This window comes from Chelonia mydas, chromosome 3 (genome assembly GCF_015237465.2).
Source record: "Chelonia mydas isolate rCheMyd1 chromosome 3, rCheMyd1.pri.v2, whole genome shotgun sequence".
NCBI classification, from domain to species: Eukaryota; Metazoa; Chordata; order Testudines; family Cheloniidae; genus Chelonia; species Chelonia mydas.
In genome coordinates this window covers 30779810-30805950 of record NC_057851.1, presented here as the reverse complement: position 1 = coordinate 30805950, position 26141 = coordinate 30779810, and the positions used below count along the sequence as shown (strand labels likewise).

The 26141-nt window shown below is 42.4% G+C and overlaps 1 protein-coding gene across 8 annotated transcripts in view; it reads right to left on the bottom strand.

Annotated features, from left to right (window-relative positions):
* Positions 1 to 1155: 1155 nt before the first annotated feature.
* KIDINS220 (kinase D interacting substrate 220) overlaps positions 1156 to 26141 on the bottom strand; it is a 175061-nt gene continuing 150075 nt past the window's right edge. For 6 of the 8 annotated variants that reach the window (XM_043542283.1, XM_037894114.2, XM_037894115.2 and 3 more), the window contains 4 exons: positions 16935 to 17081; positions 7007 to 7105; positions 5914 to 6162; positions 1156 to 3626 (listed from right to left, as the gene is read on the bottom strand). In XM_043542283.1, the coding sequence (XP_043398218.1) occupies positions 2355 to 3626; positions 5914 to 6162; positions 7007 to 7105; positions 16935 to 17081 (1767 nt within the window). In that variant the 3' untranslated portion in view covers positions 1156 to 2354. Of the gene's footprint in view, positions 3627 to 5913; positions 6163 to 7006; positions 7106 to 16934; positions 17082 to 25259; positions 25293 to 26141 lie in introns of all 8 variants that reach the window. The other 2 variants (XM_043542281.1, XM_043542284.1) reach the window with 1 other exon arrangement.

Here is a 26141-nt window from a genome sequence, read left to right as displayed (position 1 = left end):
GCCTTTAGTAGTGTTGGCCAATGAAAGCTAGAAAATATTGTGCAAAAGTTGTGTTGTTTTTTTTTTTTAACATGGCATCTCATATTTCATTCCAAATAGAAAGACCCAGCTTTCCATGAGGACTGGCAGATGAGACTTTCTTCTAGAGAATTAAAAGTTTAAAATTATGTGAAGACCATCTCACATTTGCTCCAATTAGATTATTTGATGAGTTACAGAGATAACAAGGCATGTGAGATAGACAGTAGCTTCTGTAATACTGCCAAGTTGTCTTCCAGGAGGAGGATGTACCTCTCTTCCTTCTCTCTCAAACAATTTTTGTAACTGTCTTTCCAAAAAAAGCTTTTACTTTCAGAGACTCTATGTTGTTGCACAGGGCAATCAGTGATGTACAGTCACAGATATGTAAAATATAGGAAAGGGACCTGAACCAAAAAAAATTTCCAGAAGGTTAGCAAAGATTATGAAACTGTGTTTTCTGTAAAGTTGGTTGAAAATGGAGCATTTCTCAAAATCTTTACACTAGACATCACAAAAATAATAGTGTACACAAGAAATTTCAACCATATGGTAATATACAATTCAAATGATAGAGTCTTATGTACAAGTTTAAGAATTCTGTGGTGTTAACATACCAAGTATTCAGTATTGTTAGTGCTGGGGACATGTGGGGAATGGAAAACTAAAGAAACCAATACAGCCAACCTCCTCTTTCTGTTGACTCTGGCACAGAAATGCATTCTCTCAATATGGATAAAAGAGACCATTACCACATGGTCCAGCTGGATGAATCTGACTGAAGATGCACTGAGACTGGAACACATTACAAAAAACTTCTAGCTAAAGCAAAGTGACTTATGAAAAACATGATTACGACGCTGGAATATTTTCAAGCAGCGGGAGGTTAACCTCCCTCACGCATGTACCAATTACTAAAAAATGATCCAAGTTTGCCTGCTCCATGGATCAAATGTGGTTTTTTGTATCTTGATGTTTATTATGGGGATTCTATTAATGAAAAATATTACTTTGTAAAGCATTAATCATTATTAAATTCATAGATTGCTTTAACCATAACAATCTCTCAAGTACATTTGATTTTTCTGTCAAATGAGGAAACAATCACTATAATAAACAGAAACTCAGACACAAAAGCAATATGCCAATTTATTTATTATTCCCTCTATACTACTAGAGTACATTTGATTGAACACGTTTCCAAAATCATGCAAATTTCACGTACAGTACAAAGTATTTGCTACAGTGACATTCAGATACATTATTTAGCTGACTGAAACACAAACGATTAAATACTCTATCTCTAACATAAGAAAGCTGGTACACTACATTATCACTGAACTTCTCATTTTTAAATGTTACTTTTAAAATGGCAAACACTAATTACTTTTTCCTTTCTATAACCAGGTGAAAAAGAATATATTAGTGAAAGGGCATGCAGAACAGTACTTCAGAAATTCAGACATTACATACAAACACTGTCTTGATGTAACAGCAGTTACAACTATTTAGTGCAACGATTGTGAAATTACATACCAACAATAAATAGAGCACTCACTAAATCAATGAGAGAACATTACATACTAAATATCTGTTAATTCTAACACTATATTCAGACAACGTCCTCTACACAGCTTATCAGCACAATGCACAAATAAAATTGCCAAAAACAAGAGCAATTATAGAACAAACTAACAGGTGATGAAGATGTACAGTTAGCCAATCATGTATCTTAATACTTAACCAACATATTCTATTTCATACGTTGCACACACTTTTGAAGATCAACTAATTAATGAAAAGTATGAAATTTCAAGTTACCAAGGGCCAGAGGGATTTTAATATTGTGTCTTCTGGCTTCTGTAAATTCAGATGGCAACACATGGTACAACATTTTGCTAAAAGTAAGCTATTTAATTGGAATTTTTAGAAGGGATAACAAAATGTGAGTTTTGTGCATTGCAGCAGACATTTAATGTCTATGTTTTACTTTTATATGAAATATTCCTGACCTACTTAATCCTAAAACATCTTTTTCCCAAAAATTCTTTGGCAAGGAATTTGATTCCCATGCAGAAAGACAAGTACTGCTTTCATTTGTGGAAAAGAGCATTATATTTACTAGCAATATAAATTAGGGAAAGGGGTAATGAAATATTTTATAGTGTAGGTTATTTTTTCTTTCCAAAAAAAGGACTGGAAAAAAATCCAGGTTTGTTAGTGGAGGCTATTGAAAGAGATAAAAAGTGTCTAGCAAGAGCATGAACTGACAAACCAGGGATTTTAAGAAAATTATGACATACAGACGTGCTCTGTTTTAATTTTGTTTGTTCCTTTCACAGAATACTCTCTCTCTCTTCTCCAAAACCTGCAGCGCCTGAGGCTGTAACACCATGGAGCTCTGAAGAATCTTCCGAAAGCCTGGTATAACTTGAACGCTGGCTTCGCTTGTGAGCCACGCTTTTTAGGTTCTCATTCTGAACCGCAGTTGAATTTGAGCTGGAGCCAGGGCGCAGAATGATTTGAGAGGAATCTCTGATACCTTCAATGTCTTCAAAATTTTGATTAGCTCGATTGGCTGGAGCACTGTTATTATTTAGGGTGACTGTACTAGGTGTTCTGTTTAGATTATAGACTTTCTGGCAAGCAGGCCAGTTCTCTTCAGGACTGCTTGCTATTAAGCTGCTCTCTGAAGGGCTTTTCTTGTCTTCTGAGCAAATTGACATGCGTGCCACAGCTGGATCTTGAAGGCCACTCAGACTGTGTGGAATTCCTCTCTTTCCACTGTGGCTGTCATCTTCAAGCTCAATGAGATTTGCTTTTTCAAGCTGTGAATCATCCGCTCCATCATTGTGGAGGGAGTGGTTTGGAGAACTTTCATTGGACCTCACACCAGAGTCAGAGGAATCCTTTTTGTCTAAAAGGGCGTCTGTCAAGTACTCCTTTGCTTTGATGAAGGTTCTAATAGGCTCAGATCCGTGTTCTGGGGATTTTGGTTGCTTGTCCACTTTCCCATCCATTTTCTTGTCCTTTCCTTCCTTGAGAAGTGGAGTGTTATCTGATTCTTCTGTTCCAGACTCATCTTCATCACTTGGCAGTTTCTGATAGCGCAAAGTAACTCCTTTTAGTTTTAAATCTGCTGCCTGGAAAATGCTTGTTCTTTCTGAAGATTTCTTTCCTGGAAGAAGCTTGGAACCAGACTGATCAGATTTTTCATCTTCTTCAGTGATAGGATCCAAAGGAGATGCATCATTAGTGGAAACACCTGAAGTACTGTAATCTACAACATCACCCCTCTTCATCAGAAAGGGCTTTCGTCCATCATCTTGTTTCTGTTCACCATCCTTTCCTTTTTCTTGTTCTATACTGGAATGGAGGGAGCCCCCTGATGTGCTCTGCCCCATACAGAAAGCTGCTGTGCTATGTGGGGAAGATCTGCCACTTACAGTGGTAGAACTCGCACCCCCTTCTAGCTGTGACATTTGAGCAATATATTCTCTATATGCATCTCTGTATTCTGCCTGCACCTTATCAGTCAGCTTTGAGATTTCAACACTAGAATCTTGAGAATTGAGACTTGAAAGACTTGGAGTTCTGCGAGTTTGTGACTGGAAAAAAAAACAAAAAAAATAAAACCACTTATTATCTTTGTTATTTTAATATAACCAGAAGCAATAGCACATATGCATGAATGAAAAACTTTTGTCTGTAATGCATCATGGCAGTTAAATTCTTAAACAGCCATTTAAAAGATCTGTATAAATGCTTAACAGTCATATTTGTATTCACACTCATTCATCAACTCCACAAAAACAGTCATTTCTGTTCCATTGCAAAAAGAAATTACATACAAATCTGTATTTTATCAAAACATTTAAAGTTTATCCTTTCTGAAAACACTTTATAATTATTAAATTAATTTGGTGTATTGAGTTTAGGCTTTTCTCGCATACACACACGTATTTACATATGTATATAAGATTTTTTTTTTCATTTAAATTTCAAGGACATTTCATTGCCAACAAACATTTGTGAGGGAAAATTTTGAAACTAATTAAAAACATTAGTATTGAATATATACAACTGAAACTTTCATTGTATTTAGCTGGTTTCAGAAAAATCAGTCTCTCAGATTAAGAATATGAACTCTGTTCCTCACCTCTTCTCTCTTCGCTCCTTCTCTTTCACTTATCCTTTCTCTTTTACCTTGCTCTTGGTCCTACATGCATTTTTTTTATTCTTTTGATTCTGTTCCTTTTTTCCTCAAAAACTGTTCATGCTCCCTTTAGCAAGCAATCATGTGCAAGAAGCCATAGGAAGGATCTTACCTGCGGGCTGTAGTTTTGTTACCCCCCTCTATACTACTACTACTAAGGTCTTGTGATTTATTAAATATTACTAACAGCTCTTCACAAGATTCTTTCCTATGTACTAGGCTTTTGTGAAGTTGTCAAACATGATTAATGCTGAATAAAACAATGTCTAAAATAAGTGTCTTCTATATTCAATGAAAGACAAACTGCTAGAGCAATTCAGTGCCCATAATGAAACATTGCCGTCTCAAAGATGGATATGGTCAGTTATGTATGCATACTCCCTACTGAATACAGCTAAATTAATTCACTAAAGAATATTTAATTTGGCTACCCATTTCCAAAAGGTGCCTTTTCCCCTTTAGATGAGCCAGTTTTTGTCTATTTATTAATGCAAACTTGCTACATATCCTCTGAATGGTGGATTCCAATGCTTCCCAAAAGTAGACAGTCAAACTGACTAATTTCTTACTTTTCTGAATTAATGTCTCTCTCTCTGTTGTGGTTCTAAAGTTTTGATCTTTTCGTATCAAAGCTGTTTTTTTTTTAAATGTTTGTCTTTCAAAATCTTTGTTTCCATTATTCCTGGGCTCTTGACATATAATGAAAAACTACAAATAAAAGACAGTGAGCCACACCATATTGGTGTTGAAAAGCACATATTGAGACTGTATTCTACCCAAAGCATTCATAAGAAACATTCATTTATGTCCTAAACCATTTTGTGTACATTTCAGTTATAACTATGATGATTAAAAAGATTGGCCAAGAGTTGTAATTAGTGACTTTGGGTGCCTCAGTTTCTGGGCGCCCAACTTGAAATGCCTGATTTTCAAGAAGTGCTGAGCATTTACCCTCTGAAAATCAGGCCTCAATTTTTGGGTGCCCAGAATTTGAGGCACTGAAAATCACTAGTTACTTTTGAAAATCTTGACCACTGCTTTAAAACATTTATTCATTTATCAACTGTATAACCTCTGTAAAGGCCCCATATATCTAAAACTGCTGATACTTAGTGTGATTTTGGAAATTATAAGCCAAAAATTATATGCACAAAACTTGTGGGAGAATGAGAGGAGGATTCCAACCCCAGATTTTAATGCTGGATCACTTGCCAACACAGGACCTAGGCTCTGACGTCCATCAGTACTGTGCATGTTAAAATTATATATAAATATATGTTTCAACCTTTAAGTGGGGCATGCTGGTAGCAAGTTATTAAAATATTTACCATTTGTGAGGACTGAACAGTATGATTAATAGAATTTATCTGATGAAATATCTAGTATTTACCTTGCCTTATGCAAGGTGAACTAAGTACTTTAGTCATACTCTCCCTCTGGAGGGGAATTACCAGGGAGGAGGAATAGCTATTGGGGGTGAGAGAAAATTAGGATGAGGCAGCAGAAATGGTTTATTTGGGGGTTTTCCCTACTCTCTCTCCAGACTATGGTCTTGGGGCAAGACAGGGAGTTGAGAGGGTATCTGAATAGACAGGGTGGACTGGCAGCCTGTCCTATCATCTAACAAAAAATAATTTCCCACATATTAGGTAAACAAAATAAATCTCTTTAGTAAATACCTGCCAGCTCAAATTATTATGATGTGGAGGAGCTTCATCGAGACCAATTGTGTTCAGTTCTTCAAAGCTGAAGTTGAGAGCGTAGGGAACCTGAGCAGAAATTCCTGTAAGCTCAGTGTGAGGCAATTCACTATTACGCACAGGACGACGAGAAAGCTCATTGTGAGGAATAACATTGGTAACATGTTCATTCACTGCACGAGAATCTTCATGAACAACCTGATTTTCTGTATTTCTCATTTCGAGTACCTTAACATGTAAAAAACAGGACAAATGTCATTACACAGCAAAGCAAGATAAAATGGTTTGAGCAAGTAATCTTTCTTAAATTGTATTATATTCCAAACAAAAGGAAACAGGAAAATGCAACTTGCTTTTTTTAAATTGTAAAATTGCATGTGTTTGTGAATGAATCACCAAAAAAAGACTACTTGGGAGAGAGCTCTTTATGGAACTGTCCTCATTGTCTGCAATGAAAATCATTCTTAATATTTAGTTACTGTACACAGCCTTTTTAAAGCATTAACATGCCAAAGACTATCAATTTTAAAGTACACAATTCCTGTAAAACAAAATACTAATTACAAGTTTAAGAGTGAAAAAACAAATAGCACATTTAATAGATTTAATAAACGTCAATCTCACAATAAAACACTGTCTAGTAACTGTCAATATTTACAAGTCTGTGAATTAGCAGCACAAACATATTCTGTAGTATAGGAGTAGAGAATCAACAGCACTCAAACATCTTTGTGGAGAATTTAACAGTCTGATGCCTGTCCCTAGTTCCCATTAACTATGTTATTTACCCTCAAGCTGAGGGAAGAACAGATCTTTTAGTATACATGTATGGCTTAACAGTATCAGAGATACAGATGCCCCTCACTGGATGGCTTGTGTAAGTCCAATACTACCAATACTTTAATAGTTTGTTTTAAGATGCAGCCAATGTAATGATACATGCCTGCACATTTACCATGAGAATTGACTTATAGCACCAAGGAAAAAGCAAAATAAATGAGGCGTTCTAGATCAAATGTAAAACTATAATCAGCTTTCTGTTGATACGGAAAAGCTCAAAATTTTATCTTACCGTGCTTCTGAAAAGGTGCCAGTCACCAAAATTCATGTTCATCTCCTGCTTCAGTTCATCAATGTTACATTGAGCCAAGACACGACCATTTATGTTTGCCTAAATAAAATAAGTAAAACTATGTAAAAAGAACTTGGTACATTAAAAAAAACCCTGTAAATATTTCATAAGAAGATTCATTTTACCCAGAAATCATCTTGGACTCTTACAAGGATTTTATATTTCTAATTTATCATTTACTTGAAAAATATTTCTTTTTAGTAATCTTGACTTTGCTTTTCAAACTTGAAGGTTCCTTTAAAAAATAGAGGTTACCTTGGAAGCCTTGCAGTATATGCCATGGACTACCAAATGGCAATTTCAAGATCAAATCCCAATTCCTTGGTTGTGACAAACTCTCTCCCCAAATATGAAGAGTCATGTATTACTCTAAAGAACACCTGATTGATCAGGAACAAATTTACTAGAACTCTAGTCACACTTGAACAGCTGTGGAGACATGAGACCAACATACAGAGGTAAGAGGTAACACAAAGGTCAAAAGCATGGCTCAGGAAAGATTCTACCCAAACCCTAACTGTCTCCAACAGTCCAGAACTCCTGATCAGACCAGGATTTTCCTGCTTCAAGAGGCACTGGTGTGTGGATGGATTATACTACACTATGTAGCACCAGCGGGAAAAACCTTGTCCACTTGGCCAAGTAAGTCAATCTGGTTGAGGGCTTCCTACTCCCCAGGAGGACCTGTTGGACTCCTTCCAAACAGGTCTGTTCCTCTGGGTTCAACCATGCAGCATCCATGCTGAGAGGTGGAGGAACTCGAGGTTGGGGTGTAGGAGACAGCTGTGGTCCTGTGAAAGCAGGTGCGGGTGGTTGGGCAGGGGCTAGGGAGGGGCCGTGGACAAGCTCATAAGCATGCCGAACCAGTGCTGGCAAGGCCATGCCGGGGTGATCACGACCACCTGTGCTTTGTCTCTCTTGATCTTTGCTAGGACCCTGCTGATGAGTGGAATTGGAGGGAACACGTACATCAGGCTCCCTGATTACGACAGGAGGAAGGCTTCAGAGAGGGAGCCCTTGCTCAGACCTTGCCGAGAGCAAAACTGGTGGCATTTCCTGTTCTGTCTCGTAGCGAACAGGTCCACTTGGGGAGTTCCCCACCTTAGGAAGATCACGCAGGCTACCTCTGGATGGAGCGACCAGTCATGGTGAGAGAAGAAGTCCCTGCTGAGCTGGTCCGCCAGCGTATTCTTGACACCGGGAAGGTGACAAGCTTCCAGGTGGATTTTGTAGCTGATGCAGAAGTTCCATAGACAGAGTGCTTCTTGACAGAGAGTCGATGAGCGTGCTCCCCCTTGCCTGTTGATGTAGAACACTGAGGCTGTGTTGTCCGTCAGAACTCGTACCACCTTGCCTGACAGGTGGGGCAGGAAGACTCCGCACGTCAGCTGGACTGCTCAGAGCTCTGAGGTTTATGTGCAACTTCACCTCCTCTGGGGACTACATCCCCTGTGTCTGGAGGTCACCAAGATGTGCACCCCTGCTGAGATGTGAGGTGTCTGACACCAACTCGATGGACAGAGGGGGGTTGTTGAACAGAACCCTGTTCTTTATATTTACTTGAATACAGTAAATATGGCAGGCGACCAGCTTGGCTTAATGGTGAAATCCTAGCGGATCTTAAACATAAAAAAGAAGCTTACAAGAAGTGGAAGGTTGGACATATGACCAGGGAAGAGTATAAAAATATTGCTCGGGCATGTAGGAAAGATATCAGGAGGGCCAAATCGCACCTGGAGCTGCAGCTAGCAAGAGATGTCAAGAGTAACAAGAAGGGTTTCTTCAGGTATGTTGGCAACAAGAAGAAAGCCAAGGAAAGTGTGGGCCCCTTACTGAATGAGGGTGGCAACCTAGTGACAGAGGATGTGGAAAAAGCTAATGTACTCAATGCTTTTTTTGCCTCTGTTTTCACTAACAAGGTCAGCTCCCAGACTGCTGCGCTGGGCATCACAAAATGGGGAAGAGATGGCCAGCCCTCTGTAGAGATAGAGGTGGTTAGGGACTATTTAGAAAAGCTGGACGTGCACAAGTCCATGGGGCCGGACGAGTTGCATCCGAGAGTGCTGAAGGAATTGGCGGCTGTGATTGCAGAGCCCTTGGCCATTATCTTTGAAAACTCGTGGCGAACGGGGGAAGTCCCGGATGACTGGAAAAAGGCTAATGTAGTGCCAATCTTTAAAAAAGGGAAGAAGGAGGATCCTGGGAACTACAGGCCAGTCAGCCTCACCTCAGTCCCTGGAAAAATCATGGAGCAGGTCCTCAAAGAATCAATCCTGAAGCACTTAGAGGAGAGGAAAGTGATCAGGAACAGTCAGCATGGATTCACCAAGGGAAGGTCATGCCTGACTAATCTAATCGCCTTTTATGATGAGATTACTGGTTCTGTGGATGAAGGGAAAGCAGTGGATGTATTGTTTCTTGACTTTAGCAAAGCTTTTGACACGGTCTCCCACAGTATTCTTGTCAGCAAGTTAAGGAAGTATGGGCTGGATGAATGCACTATAAGGTGGGTAGAAAGCTGGCTAGATTGTCGGGCTCAACGGGTAGTGATCAATGGCTCCATGTCTAGTTGGCAGCCGGTGTCAAGTGGAGTGCCCCAGGGGTCGGTCCTGGGGCCGGTTTTGTTCAATATCTTCATAAATGATCTGGAGGATGGTGTGGATTGCACTCTCAGCAAATTTGCGGATGATACTAAACTGGGAGGAGTGGTAGATACACTGGAGGGGAGGGATAGGATACAGAAGGACCTAGACAAATTGGAGGATTGGGCCAAAAGAAATCTGATGAGGTTCAATAAGGATAAGTGCAGGGTCCTACACTTAGGATGGAAGAATCCAATGCACCGCTACAGACTAGGGACCGAATGGCTAGGCAGCAGTTCTGCGGAAAAGGACCTAGGGGTGACAGTGGACGAGAAGCTGGATATGAGTCAGCAGTGTGCCCTTGTTGCCAAGAAGGCCAATGACATTTTGGGATGTATAAGTAGGGGCATAGCGAGCAGATCGAGGGACGTGATCGTTCCCCTCTATTCGACATTGGTGAGGCCTCATCTGGAGTACTGTGTCCAGTTTTGGGCCCCACACTACAAGAAGGATGTGGATAAATTGGAGAGAGTCCAGCGAAGGGCAACAAAAATGATTAGGGGTCTAGAGCACATGACTTATGAGGAGAGGCTGAGGGAGCTGGGATTGTTTAGTCTGCAGAAGAGAAGAATGAGGGGGGATTTGATAGCTGCTTTCAACTACCTGAAAGGGGGTTCCAAAGAGGATGGCTCTAGACTGTTCTCAATGGTAGCAGATGACAGAACGAGGAGTAATGGTCTCAAGTTGCAATGGGGGAGGTTTAGGTTGGATATTAGGAAAAACTTTTTCACTAAGAGGGTGGTGAAACACTGGAATGCGTTACCTAGGGAGGTGGTAGAATCTCCTTCCTTAGAGGTTTTTAAGGTCAGGCTTGACAAAGCCCTGGCTGGGATGATTTAACTGGGAATTGGTCCTGCTTCGAGCAGGGGGTTGGACTAGATGACCTTCTGGGGTCCCTTCCAACCCTGATATTCTATGATTCTATGATTCTATGAACCCCCTCCAGAACTGTCCTGCAGTCAGTCCACCATCGTAGTGAGGTAAGTATCACCTGGGGAATGATAACGATCTTTTCCAAGGGGTCTCTGGACTGGGAATAGACCATCCCCAGAGATTGTTACAGGGGCTGCATTCGGACAATGTAAGTGCATGCTGCCGTGGGACTTTGGAGGCGCAGACAGACCCCGGCTGTAGTCAGAGGGAACGTGGAGACTTCTGCGATGAGGTTCGTCAATGTGTGGAACCTTTCCAGCAGCAGGAACACCCAGGTGCAGGTTGATTTGAGGACTGCTCTGGTGAACTCTGTCCTCTGCACCGGCACTAACGTTGACTTTTTGTCATTTGCCAGTAGGCCCCGAGAGCAGCATGTGGCCTGAAGCACCGCGACATCACTTTGGACTTGAGACTGGAACTGCCCTTGATGACCAGTAGTTGAGGTACGGGTAGATCTGAATACCCCAGCGCCTGAGATAAGCTGCACTTGGCTCCACTGACATGCACTCAGTAAACACTCTCGGGTGCTGTTGCCAGGCCAAACGGAAGGATTGCAAACTCCAAACTGGTAGTGGTGGGGCCCCACCGTAAACCGGAGGAAGTGTCTGTGTCCTTGAAAGAGTGCTGTGTGGAAGTATGCGTCCTTCTAGTCGAGGGTGGCATACCAGTCTCCTGGATCCAGGGAGGGAATAATAGAAGCCAGGGAAACCATGCAGAATTTTAACTTCTTTAGGTACTTGTTGAGGTCTCGCAGGCCCAGGATGGGCCGTAGGCCTTTGGGATTAAGAAATACTGGGAATAGAACCTCTTGTTCCTGTAGTCACCTCAGTGTCAGCCTCACCTCAGTCCCTGGAAAAATCATGGAGCAGGTCCTCAAGGAATCAATTCTGAAGCACTTAGAGGAGAGGAAAGTGATCAGGAACAGTCAGCATGGATTCACCAAGGGCAAGTCATGCCTGACTCATCTAATTGCCTTTTATGACGAGATAACTGGCTCTGTGGATGAGGGGAAAGCAGTGGACATGTTATTCCTTGACTTTAGCAAAGCTTTTGATACGGTCTCCCACAGTATTTCTAACAGCAAGTTAAAGTAGTATGGGCTGGATGAATGGACTGTAAGGTGGATAGAAAGCTGGCTAGATCGTCCGGCTCAACGGGTAGTGATCAATGGCTCCATGTCTAGTTGGTAGCCGGTATCAAGCGGAGTGCCACAAGGGTCGGTCCTGGGGCTGGTTTTGTTCAATATCTTCATTAATGATCTGGAGGATGGCGTGGATTGCACCCTCAGCAAGTTTGCAGATGACACTAAACTGGGAGGAGTGGTAGATATGCTGGAGGGTAGGGATAGGATACAGAGGGACCTAGACAAATTAGAGGATTGGGCCAAAAGAAATCTGATGAGGTTCAACAAGGACAAGTGCAGAGTCCTGCACTTAGGACAGAAGAATCCCATGCACTGCTACAGACTAGGGACCGAATGGCTAGGCAGTAGTTCTGCAGAAAAGGACCTAGGGGTTACAGGGGAAGAGAAGCTGGATATGAGTCAACAGTGTTCCCTTGTTGCCAAGAAGGCTAACAGCACTTTGGGCTGTGTGAGTAGGGGCATTGCCAGCAGATCGAGGGACGTGATGGTTCCCCTCTATTCGACATTGGTGAGGCCTCATCTGGAGTACTGTGTCCAGTTTTGGGCCCCACACTATAAGAAGGATGTGGAAAAACTGGAAAGCGTCCAGCAGAGGGCAACAAAAATGATTAAGGGATTGGAACACATGACTTATGAGGAGAGGCTGAGGGAACTGGGATTGTTTAGTCTGCAGAAGAGAAGAATGAGGGGGAATTTGATAGCTGCTTTCAACTACCTGAAAAAGGGTTCCAAAGAGGATGGATCTAGACTGTTCTCAGTGGTAGCAGATGACAGAACAAGGAGTAATGGTCTCAAGTTGCAGTGGGGGAGGTTTAGGTTGGATATTAGGAAAAACTTTTTGACTAGGAGGGTGGGGAAACACTGGAATGCGTTACCAAGGAAAGTGGTGGAATCTCCTTCCTTAGAGGTTTTTAAGGTCAGGCTTGACAAAGCCATGGCTGGGATGATTTAGTTGGAGATTAGTCCTGCTTTGAGCAGGGAGTTGGACTAGATGACCTCCTGAGGTCCCTTCCAACCCTGATATTCTATGATTCTATGATACTCAAGAGGAACTTCTTCCACTGCAACTGGCTGTAGTAACCCCTTTACCTCCTGCACAAGGAGACTCTTGTGAGGGGGTCCCTGAAGAGGGACAGGGAAGGCGGGGGGGGGGGAGAGTAACTGGAAGGTATAACCCTGTTTCACTGTACTGAGGACCCATTGGTCCGAGGTTACAGCTGTCCAGGCAGGGAGGAAGAGGGAGAGGAGGTTGGAGAATACAGGGAAGGATGGATCCGGGGAATAGTTTGGTAGGTCACCTCGGGTTCACCCTCAAAATGACCATTTGGCCCCCTACTTATTACAGGTCAAGTCCAACTGGGCAGAAGGTGGAGGCAGGTGGCTTGGGCAGCGCTTGTAGCCCTTGGCTTGTTTATAGGGCTTGTCCTGCTGAGGCTGACTCCCCTGGCCCTGCGACTGCTGCGGTTTGAACCGCTTACATGCTGGGGTAGGGACGTAAAGACCCAGGAGTTTTAGGGTGGTGCAGGAGTCCTTGAGGCCATGCAATTTGCTATTTGCTCCGCCAATAGGGCCCTGCTGTCGAAGGGCAGGTCCTGCATTGACTGTTGAGCCTTGGTGGACAACCCAGAGAGGAGCAGCCAAGAGGCTGGCCGCATCGAGATAGCAGAAGACAGGGTGCGGGCAGCAGCGTCCGCAGCATCTCACGCCGCCTGAAGGACTGCCCTGGCCGCGGTCGTGCCCTCATCAAGGATCGCTCAGAACTCCTTCTTGGAAGCCTCAGGGAGCGACCTGACGAACTTGGCCATGGTTTGCCACATATTGAAGTCAAATCGGTGAAGGAGGGCTTGGTGGTTGGCCACTCTCAGTTGAAGGCTGGAAGACGAATAAATCCAGCCTCCTTGAGTCTTTATTTTTGAAGGTGGGCCCGGGTTGTCCCTGCCTCTCCTTGTGGTTAACTGCCTCGACCACAAGGGAATTGGGGGCTGGGTGGGAGTACAGGTACTCATGCTTTTTGGTTGGCATGAAGTACTTACGTTTCGCCCTTTTAGAGATAGGGGCCAGGGAAGAGGGAGTCTCCTACAGGGCATTAGTGATCTTAGAAATCCCTTTATGAAAGAGTAGAGCCACCCTAGCAGGAGCCGAGGAACAGAGGACATCAGAGAGACTGAGGGCTCTTCCAATTCCCCTGCAAGAAGCCCGAGGTTAGAAGCGACCCTCTTCAAAAGTTCCTGGTGCGCCTCGGCATCATCCTGAGGAACTGGGTGAGTGGGCCCCGTGATGTCCTTGTCATTGCCAGACGAGGCTGAGGCCTGTGCAATGGGAACCTCCACATCCAGTCGTGATCCAGCAGCTTGCTTTCCTGGGTCCTCCTGGACCTGCAGGGTCTTACCCCCTGAAGTCTCCTGCGGCGGACGGGATACCAAGGCCATGGCCTGTCCGAGGCTCCCAACACCCATTGGGCAGCCTGGGAAGGCTGGGTGAACCCCCAAAGGATCCACGGTATCCATGGGACCAGCCACTGCACTTGGGGCCATGGGACAGGTTTCGGTATTGATAATGTCGTTGGCACCGTCGGTACCAGGGCTTGTCCCGCAATCACGGAACCTCACTCCGAGCCACCAGCGAAGCGGTTGGTCCTGGGCAACCAGGATCGGGCTGAGCGGTGACTCTTGTCCTGAGTAGGGTGACCTTCCTTTTGGAGACGGGCAATGACAGCCCGGTGGTCGGCGGTATCTGGTGCCCGATTGGTCCCAGGATCAGTCCTGGGCCCTTGAAGATGGTCGGGGCTGGTCCTGAAGTTCTTGCCAGGCGGAGCATGCCTCAGAGGGTCTGCGCCAATCTACCGGCAAGGTACACCTCAAGTTCCTCGATCGCTGCCCCTGGTGAGGGGACCGAAGAGGGCTCTACTGAGCCTGCCTCTCCCATTCTGAGGCGTGATGGCTGTGCGCAGGTGAAAGCTGGTGGGACGTCCCTCTTGATGGGGAATGGTACTGCTGCCTGACATGGGTCTTGGCTCGCCCTGTGCCCTCTCTTTTCCCTTGCAGGAGGTAGGAGATCTTCCCCTCACAGTCTTTTTTGGCTTCTTGACCAGAGTGATGGAGGGAGACCAGTGCCGGCTCGTGAACGGCACCAGGGGAACACTGTGCACGGAGACCACAGTGCTCGGTGCAGAGTCAGACCGCTGCTCCGGTGCAGAAGTGAGCGACGACTCCATTAGGAACGCTTAGACGGATATTGCGCTCCTTCTTTGTCCTAGATTTGAAGGACTTGCAGATATGGCATTTGTCACTTGTGTGTCCTTAAGCAGCTGGTATGGGGACCACTGATGGGCATATGGCGTTTGCAACCATCACAGGGCTCAAAGCCTGGGGACCAGGGCATGCCCTGACCAGGTCCCGTTTGGGACTAACAGAGAGTTTGAGAACTACTACTAAGGGTAACTAAGAAAACTACTATGTATAACTATTTTACAGGATTTCAAATTTTGCAAGAACAGAGAAGGAATCAATGCTAGCCAAAGCATCAGATGTTCCAGCACTGTCACTGGCGGCAAGAAGGAACTGAGGGTGGGGGGAGCCGGTGGCGCCCCTTATACTGCGCCATGTGGGCGCCACTCCAGAGGGCACCAGAGCCGGTCCCCTACAGATACTGCTGAGGGGAAAACTTACAGCACCGGTGCATGTGGTGAGCACACACACCTAATATGGAATGGACATGGGCAAGCACTCAAAGAAGAATCAGAACTTACAGAAAGCTCAGCAACACCACCCTAATACAGAAATGGCTACTGACCCAGCCTCAACACTGCTCTTCACTTTCCTGGCATCAGTGGGGAGCAATGATTGTGAAAAGGCAGGGGGGACACAAGGGAGTCATTTTAGCATATGGGAGGGAAGACAGAATAAATGAGAGAGTGAATAAGTGTGGCAGAGAAAGTGAGGGAGATATGGAAGGGTGAGAGGTAAAGAGGGAGGAGGAAAGGGTGAATGGACTGAATGGAGGAGAGACAGAGGATGAAGTGAGGAAAAACAAAGGTACATAAAATATAAAAACAGAAAACAGGAGAGAGGGAGTATATAAAAATAAAATGAGAAGACTAAAAGATAGGGGAGTCTTGGGGCATGGGAGATTTCTATAAACTAGTTGCAGGGCCTGCAGTTACAGGAGTAGAAAATACAATCACAGGGCTGGGACTTGGAGAAAACAATGAAGGGTAAATAGATGCCCATACTTTATTGTAATATGTTCCAACTCTTGGGCTGAAAAGCTATGGGAGGGCGGAAAGGGGATCTTTTCTCCCCTTTTGACTCCCTACAGATACTATATCTGCCAAAATCCTCCTTTACACACTTTCCTGACAAAATACTTATCTGTAATAGCCCTCTGGGACAGGGATCCTATTTTTACTCTTTGAAAAAAATGTAGTTACTCTACCAAGAGGCAAAGCATACCTTTTGAGATTAGGCTTTTGTAATACATTGCTTGATTCATGTAGAGATGGTAGGTTTTAGAAGTAGTTTTCCTGTGTTAACTCTCACACAGAGCACCCAGTTTGACAGTACTAGGCCTTTCAGTAGGCTATGTAGAATTTTAGTATTCTGCACACATCCAGAACATTCCATATATAACATTTATATATCAGCCACGATAAGGGAATAAACTGGGGAAGAACTATCTCCTAACTGAACAGAAAACATAACAGGACTTTGGAAAGGAGAGAGGAAGAGTCTTCAGACACATTTTTTTCCTCGATCTAAAATAAGGTAAAGACTATACAATCTCATCTGAGAGTAAAAAAATAAATTAAATGCAGGCTTTAAGAAAATTACCATGGTAAACTGAACAGGGTAAATTAATTATAATAATGCACAATATTCTTTTTGCAAGAAAAAACACATTTTGACATTTCACTTTAGTGACTAGGGCCCTTACCTCAGTTTTAAATACAAGATAACGAAGCACTCAGGACATTTTCCTTGCATTAAAGAAGCTGCATTACTTTGAACATACATAGATAAAAAGTATTATTTTGATATTCAAAATGATTCAGTAGATTTTTCATGCAATACGTCAGTTAAATAATTTCTTCTGTGCATGCATTCCTGTGTTTCAATGTTATGTAAATGATTGAAGTACAATAATGGATCACCTTTCTTATAGTTTCAGAGTATTGAGGTAACATACTCTGATCCAGCCCTTCTATCTGCTTCAGCTTCTCACATACGGCTTCCACATTCATTGAGCTCAAAGGCACATGTGATCCTCCAGTGGCTGATCCTGTGACTGTTCCTGTTCCCTATGCAAGCGGAAAAATGTGCACAAACAATATATTCAAATGCTAAGCATGTCTGATGCAAATCAAATGGTCTTCAATTACATGCATTTTTGGATATGGAGCTAAAAAGTAAGAATACCATGATTAGTGCCAAATTATCTAAATATAATACTGGAAAATGCTAACATATGGTGGTAGTAATAACAATAATAATGAGAGGGAAATGGCTGAGACACTGTTCATCCTAGAAAAGTGTTCTAGTTTAACCAAACTAATTAAAAAAATCAATATAAGATATAACAAATTATCAATATAAGCAAGGGTTAAACTACAGCATCACCATTAGGGGTTTGCATAGATTTAACTAGGTCAAATTTTAAAAGCAAGACTAGGCCTTATTAAAAAATCTGGATTCCACTGTTTTACCTAAACTCTTCATGCTAACGTTAGACTCAGATGACATAGGGTAACTAGCTCAGCTTCTGGAAATAACACCAAAGAGGGTGTGGGGAAGGAAAATGAATGCATCTGCAGGTGGCCAGTACAACAAGGCTCTAAATTCTCAGAAAAGCATAAATTCTTCCTAGTTGTGGGGTTTCTGTGCCACGATACAGAGGCGGCTAAAGCAAGGTGAAGGGGAAGAAATGTAAGTCTACGTTTATGCAATTTCACTATCCTGTTAAAATATACCCAGATAAACTGTCCATCTAGATTCTTATGCCACATCCATCAGCAATATATTTGAGCATCTATATTAGTGATATGTTTCAAGCTGTAAATTGGGTCCAATTATTAATTGATATAGGGCAATCTGTAGAATACTGCTTTCTTTGAAAGTTTTACAGAGCGTCCATGACAAACACTCAATAATGATATCTACATTGGAAAAGAACATTTTACAAAGTAAACACCTGTTATTTATGCTAGAGGATCAGACAGCTGCTTTTGAAGGTCAAGCTCATTGCATGTACCAGAGGCTCCTACCATCCTTCATTCCTCCCCCACCAATCACAAGCTCCCTGTTTGCCATAGAATATCAAGGTTGGAAGGGACCTCAGGAGGTGATCTAGTCCAACCCCCTGCTCAAAGCAGGACCAATCCCCAACTAAATCATCCCAGCCAGGGCTTTGTCAAGCCTGACCTTAAAAACCTTTAAGGAAGGAGATTCCACCACTTCCCTAGGTAACCCATTCCAGGGCTTCACCACCCTCCTAGTGAAAAAGTTTTTCCTAATATCCAACCTAAACCTCCCCCACTGCAACCTGAGACCATTACTCCTTGTTCTGTCATCTGCTACCACTGAGAACAGCCTAGATCCATCCTCTTTGGAACCCTTTCAGGTAGTTGAAAGCAGCTATCAAATTCCCCCTCATTCTTCTCTTCTGCAGACTAAACAATCCCAGTTCCCTCAGCCTCTCCTCTTAAGTCATGTGCTCCAGATCTCTAATCATTTTTGTTGCCCTCTGCTGGACGCTTTCCAGTTTTTCCACATCCTTCTTGTAGTGTGGGGCCCAAAACTGGACACAGTACTCCAGATGAGGCCTCACCAATGCCGAATAGAGGGGAATGATCACATCCCTCGATCTGCTGGCAATGCCCCTCTCACACAGCCCAAAATGCTGTTAGCCTTCTTGGCAACAAAGGCACACTGTTGACTCATATCCAGCTTCTCTTCCACTGTAACCCCTAGGTCCTTTTCTGCAGAACTACTGCCTAACCATTCGGTCCCTAGTCTGTAGCGGTGCATGGGATTCTTCCATCCTAAGTGCAGGACTCTGCACTTGTCCTTGTTGAACCTCATCAGATTTCTTTTGGCCCAATCCTCTAATTTGTCTAGGTCCCTCTGTATCCTATCCCTACCCTCCAGTGAATCTACCACTCTTCCCAGGTTAGTGTCATCTGCAAACTTGCTGAGGGTGCAATCCACGCCATCCTCCAGATCATTAATGAAGATATTGAACAAAATCGGCCCCAGGACAGACTGTTGGGGCATTCTGCTTGATACTGGCTGCCAACTAGACATGGAGCCATTGATCACTACCCGTTGAGCCCAGTGATCTAGCCAGCTTTCTATCCACCTTATAGTCCATTCATCCAGCCTATACTTCCAGCCATCCTCCAATCCTTCTCTATTTTAGAGACTCCCTCCAACCTCCCTCCTCACCTACCTGTATGCCAGGGGCTCACATTCTCCCCTCGTGTCATGAACTGTGCGCTCCCTCATTTCTCCCTTCCCTCTTCTTCCACCATTCACCCCTCCAGCACATGGCTGGGGCTCTGTGTGTCCCCCATACCACTGAGCCTCATTCTCCCCAGAATACCAGGGGTCCTGTGTACCTCTCAATTCCCCTCTGCAAGGGTCTGAGTGGCCCACCATCCCCCTCCCACCATCACCCAGTCCACCCATGATAGGGGCTCTTCCCTTTTCCCTCAACTATTCTCATTTCTTTTCTGTCTATCTGGGAGATAAGTAATTCAGGATGTCAAAATTTTAAACTGTACTGTGACACGGGCAGAGAGGAGATGAGGGGTATTGTTATGCTGGTAAGTGTTAATGGCTGCTTTGATTTATAGACAATTACAAAGATGACTGATGCTGCCAGATCTGCTAATCAAATGCAAGGGTCTCTGTCTCCCTCCCCCCATTTCCCTCTTCTGATTTCACAAAAAGGAAAAGGGTTCTGCCCACTGACACCTATAACATTCCCTGAAATTTTGGAACTCATTGGATGTGGTATTCAAAAGTTATCACCTTACATACAGACAAACAGAAAAATTCCACCAAGACCTCTTTTGCCAGTATAGTTCTGTATATCAACTATATATTAATTTCCCATTCAGAGCTAACAGATTACTACATCTGTGTTATCTTTTAAAACACTAACTCATTTGTGTATATAAGTTTGCTTGCTTTAACCTTGTGATAACTCTCTCTTTTCTTAGTCAATAAATCTTTAGTTAGTTTATTACAGGATTGGCTACAAGCATTGTCTTTGGAGAGAGATCTAATGTACAAGTTGATCTGAGGTAAGTGACTGCTCTCTTGGGACTGGGAGCAACCTGAATATTTTGTGATCTTTGGTGTATAGCAACCAACTATCACTAAATCCAGCTTGACTGGGTGGGAGATAGACTGGAATATCAACCAGATTGCCTCTGACTCTGTTTTAAGACTGTTATAGTGCTTTCAAGTTCATATTCCTTACTGGGTTGGTGAAATCTAATTATAGAAATACAACCCAGTCTGGAGTCTCTGCCCTGCTTCTTGACAGTCTGCCCTGAGATTGGCACTAATGCTCATGAACCACTCCAGACAGTGTGACACAATGGTTTACAGAAGAACACTAGAGACAAAGAGCACACACTGAAGAAAAAAAGTATAGTTCTCTATAACTTTCTCCCTTAAAACAGAATGATAAAAATCTAGGGCTGGAAGGCACCTCCGGAGGTCATCAAGTTCAGCACCCCGTGCTGAGGCAGGACCAAGTAAACCTAAACCATCCCTGAGAGGCATTTGTCTAAGCTGTTCTTAAAAATCTCCAATGATGGGGATTCCATAATAGCTATTCTCCTAATAGCTAACCTAAATCTCCCTCGCTGCAGATTCAGACGATTATTTCTTGCCCTACCTTTGGTGGACATGGAGAACAACTGATCACAGTCCTCCTTTTAAACAGCCCTTAACATATCTGAAGTCTGTTATCAAATACCTCTTCAATCTTATTTTCTCAAGACTAAACATGGCCAGTTTTCTTAACCTTTCCTCATAGGTCAGGTTTTCTAAACCTTTTATCTTTCTTGTTGCTCTTTTCTGCACTCGCCAATTTGTCCACATCTTAAAGCACGATGCCAAGAACTGGACACACTACTCCAACTGGGGCCTCAACAGTGCTGAGTAAAGTGGGACAATTAAGCCCCATGTCTTACATGCAACACTCCTGTTAATACACCCCAGAATGATATTAGCCTTTTTCACAACTGCATCACATTGTTGACTCAAATTCAATTTCTGATCCACTATAACCCACACATTCTTTTCAGCAGTTCTGCTGTTTAGCCAGTTATTCCCCATTTTGTAGCTGTGCATTTGATTTTTCCTTTTTAAGTGTAGTACTTTGCACTTGTCTTTACTGAATTTCATCTTGTTGATTTCAGACCAATTCTTCAATTTGTCAAGGTCATTTGAAATTCTAATCCTGTCTTCCAAAGTGTTAGCAACCCTTCTCAGCCTGGTATTATCTGCAAATACTATAAGCACACTCTCTACTCAATTATCCAAGTAATGAATGAAAATATGGGATAGTTCTGGACCCAAGACAGACCCCTGCTGAAAGAAATTTCAACATTAAATGTATTTCTACATATTTAAAAGGAATAAGAGAGGTTTCAAAATATTATAACATTTATTTAGTGGTAATAAAACAATGTAAAAATATCAGTATAATTGGGAAAGTTCAGAGTGAGTTAGTTCTACTCACAGAAGAACATAGTTATTGAAAAGTGCCATCTAAGCGTGAATGCTATACAGTACAACTTTAATTATCAAATGTAATAGTTGGAGTTTTGGATAATGAACATAGTTAACTGTTGTTAGTAATTGTTAATATTTGCATTTGTTAGTATTGTGACATTGTTTTAGCTAACAGGGAGTTTTGGAAAATTTAAGTTTAACTGTATATCTTGGCTTTATATTCTCAGCCATGTGCAAATATTTGGATCAAGCATGATTAAAAACTTCGGTTGCATCAGTTCAATATGAGACTGTGGTGAAATATTTCCTTTCCAAAGTCACCCTTAAGCATTCCATATATAGTAAACTATAAACATCTAAATAGTTAAAGGTACCACTACATCAGTAGTCTCCAACCTTTTTAAGCACAAGATCACTTTTTGAATTTAAGTACAACCCAGGATCTATCCCGCCCCTTCCCAGAAGTTCCGCCCGCTCATTCCCCCCCACCCCCATCACTCACTCTCCCCCACCCTCACTCACTTTCACTGGGCTGGACAGGGGGTTGGGGTGCAGGAGCAAGTTTGGGTGCAGGAGGGGGCTCTGGGCTGGGGCAGAGTGTTGGGGTGCAGGAGGAGGTATGGGGTGCTGGCTCTGGGAGGGGAGTCAGGGCTGGGGCAGAGGGTTGCAGTGCGGGAGGGGGTTCAGGGTGCAGGAGGAGGTATGGGGTGCTGGCTATGGGGGGGGCTAAGAGCTGGGGCAGGGGCTTGAGGTGCAGGAGGGAGTTCAATGTGCTGGCTCCGGGAGGAGGCTCAGGGCTGGGGTGTGGGCTCCCGCCGGGCGGCACTTACCTTGGGCGGCTCCTGGTTGGTGGCGCAGTGGGGCTAAGGCAAGCTCCCTGCCTGCCCCGACCCCACGCCACTCCCAGAAGTGGCCAAAATGCCCTGTGGCCCCTGGGATGGGGCACGTGGCTCTGCATGCTGCTCCTGCCTGCATGCACTGCCCCCACAGCTCCTCGTTTCTGGCCAATGGGAGCTGCGAGGGTGGTGCTTGCAGGCAGGAGCAGTGCGCAGAGACCCCTCCCCGCCAGGAGTTGTGGGGGCATGCTGGTCGCTTCCAGGAGCGGTGTGGGATCAGGGCAGGCAAGGAGCCTGCCTTAGCCCCGCTGCACCATCATACTTTTAGCGGCCAGAGATTGCGATTGACTGGCAGAGGCTCCAGAATTGACCAATCAATCGCCATCTACAGGTTGGTGACCACTGCACTACATCATCTGGAATTTCAGAGAAGGCCATAGAATGCTACCTTACTTTTATCATTACACATTCTGCTGTGACACTCCAGGTTTTCAATCCTTCCTCTTCCTTTTCTAGATAACTAATTTCTGCCTCTGGCATCATAACCCAACACATATAAATCCATTATTATTCAGAGGTCTCAGAGGACATCCAAAACCTCTGTATAAGCATAGGATTACTTAACCAAAGGGCTCGGTCCTGTGGAACTCTTACATTCCACAGAAATGATGTTAATCGCCAAAAGCCCCTCAATTTTGTAGGAACAGAGCCCCTCTTCAGCTCCACTCTTGCAAAGCTTAGCTCTGTGCACAGAAATCTAAGATCTGTGTGCAAGACAGAACAGAGTGCTGGGGAGGGAGAGTGCAGAGCAGGAAGAGACATTTCTGAAAGGTGGTACAAGCAGAGACCTCGATCTGTAATCTGGTTATTCCAGATACCCCCAGAGCCATCAGAATTGCTAGTTCTATTAGCAGCACACCCACGTAGCCTTCACAGCTCCTGCTTATGGAATTTTGGTTTCAGCACTGTGTAACATCTAGGCACCACAGGACTGAAGCTCAATTCCTGTGAAGGTCCATCACTTTAAATAGGTCACACTGCAAAGAAATTCCACTTCTCCAAAGTTTAGAGGCGCAACATCAAACAGTTGTTGCTTTGGTTAACTACAGTTCAGTTATCAGGGTTTACCTGTAAAGAATATATTTATGTTCTCTATAGTGTTTCTCTCTTTTCTCTTTATTTAAGTACTTCACTTTCAGAAAGATTCAAGGAAAGAATCACTTTTACTCTTGATAATGAGAACACCTACAGCTACACTAGACAATATTTAATTTAATTTTTTAAAGAATATAAATCCTAATATACTTCAAGGTATAAGCCAATCACTAACTGATTAATGTTAGGAAGAAGCTTTCCCTCTGAACTATGTAACTGCCCACACTACAGGCTTTCTTGCACCTTCCCCTGAAGCATCTGGCACTGCACACTGCTGGGAATAAGATATTGGATTAAATGGATGACTGGTCAGATCTGGTATGGCTATTCTTATGATTCCAAACAATATAGAGGCTGCTAGGTATACAAGAAGAGAGGCTGTTGCAGGCACATAGGGCAATACTAGAGCATTATTTGTATTCCCTTCTTATGTAATCTTTATGTTTTCCAATACTTAACTTTTATAATCACTTTTACCTTCTTAACCTTCTTAGTCTCTACTTACCAGATAGTTTTGGTCAATATTTCCCCACCCACACACTCACTTTTGATATTCACAATTAATTATCTCATAATTATTTCACGGTCTGTAAATAGTAAAAGATATTCCAGTTTCTTTTACAAATAAAACTAAACACAATTTTATATGGAGCATTTAAATACTAACAAAACTACAGATTATGGGTTTTTTTTAACAAATACATTTCTGTTCTAAAGGGTAACTGCAATCTAACATGAAGGTAAACAAAAAAAAATGTTTTGATTCTCTTGGTTAAAACTTACACATTTTTTACCTTGACTTGATTGCTTGAGAAACTTGTCCAAAAGGCAACCAAAAAGGTCATAACATTTTTAATCATTCTGATATTAAAATTTTTATCCAAGTTGTCAGCACAATTCAGAAATTTTTAGCGATATTTGGATGTATTATTCCAATCTTCTTCCTATTCCAATGTGATTTCTCAACAATATTCTTACAATGAATGCAGTGAATAAGAGATGCTGAAAAGCATGAACTAAGTTAATCCTCCCATAATCACAATTTACTAATTAGTTCAAATTATACTTTTAGTGGAAAAATCTATTGTACTTTGAAAAATGACAGCCATAAACTATGGCCAAAACTATTTTATAATGGTGTTGCTAACATAAATACTCTAAGAACAATGTGAAGAGTTTCAACAGTTTGTGAACTGTGAATCAATCAAATATAGCATCTGTAGATTAACACAAAGAAATAAAGAAGGAAATTTCACACAGAGGTAAGATGGAACAGGTATTCTTGCATTAAATCAAAATATTTTAGCAGTCAAGAGCAAGTCACTATTTCTGCATGCATTAGAAGTTAGTTTAGAAAGAAGCATTTTTGTCTATCAAAAATTATATGGGAAAAATGCTAAAATATTTAGATTTTTGTTAAAGTATAAACTATTTGAAACAAATACACATTAGTCCAAATCACTCTTTATAAATAACACTGCCTGAAGAATAAATAACGTAATTGCTTTGGGGATAATGTCGTCAGGTAAGTGAATTAAAACTGTACTTAAACTGACACATTTTTCAGCTTAGAGAACATTACACTGAAAAATATTTGCCATGCAAAAGCTAAAAGCAAACCTAAGGGCTAGTAATGAGCATTAATTTATAGACAGCCTAGCATGAAGAGCCAGTATGATAGCTTTTGCAATGATTCCATCAAATAAGTGAATGACAATTCATAGAAAGTTGCTGTACCTGTCTCTGTTTGTTTAACCCAGATTTACACAGCTTCAAGAAAGGGACAAAAACAGAATGAAAAGACAGAAGCTTAAAGTGAAACAACAAAAATGTCTAAAGATGTAATAGACACTTATGCATTCATATTAATCTAATTTAAAACAGTGCATGTAAAACTAGCTTTATAATACAAAGTTAGTATACTGAGATTTTTTTAATACTGCAATAAAACATTTAAGATAGATATTTCTGATAAGTGACTTTCTCCTTTTGTACTTGTAAAAAAGCAGATGAATACTTGTTGAGGTTTAATATCCTAGGTCAGAGGGAAGATCTGCATCATTTTTGCAGTGAAAAATCTTGGTTTGCAGCCTAAAATTCCTTCGTCATTTCAAAATTAAGTTACAACATTATTTGTTGAATAATTTTAAAGTCCTCATAGCTAAGCAAGGAAAACAGAGCTGAAAAGGTAGATTTTGAGAACAAATAGTAATTGGGTTTATAGTTTGTATTCTAAGGGGATTAATTTCACATTAACATTTGCAAGAATAAGTGAAAAACTTCCCAGGCTACATCCTTTGTCCATACCCAGACCTGTCCATTAAAAAAACACTTCCATTATTTTTAAAGGATAGGCAAGGTTTATGTACAATTACATGATTGCACAGGTCCAGTTTAGGGCCACTTCAATGAAAGTACATTATATGCCTCAAGGCACTATTGATTTCATACAACAGGGAAAACAACTTTAAAACAATACAATTATGTTGAGGCATGCTCCATCCTAACAAATGTAATTAGTAATGCAAATTTGATTCATGCTATATGTTGGTAGATAACATAGATCTTGTTCATATTGCAATCTGGTGACAAACTCTTTAGACTGGGCAGAGATCATGC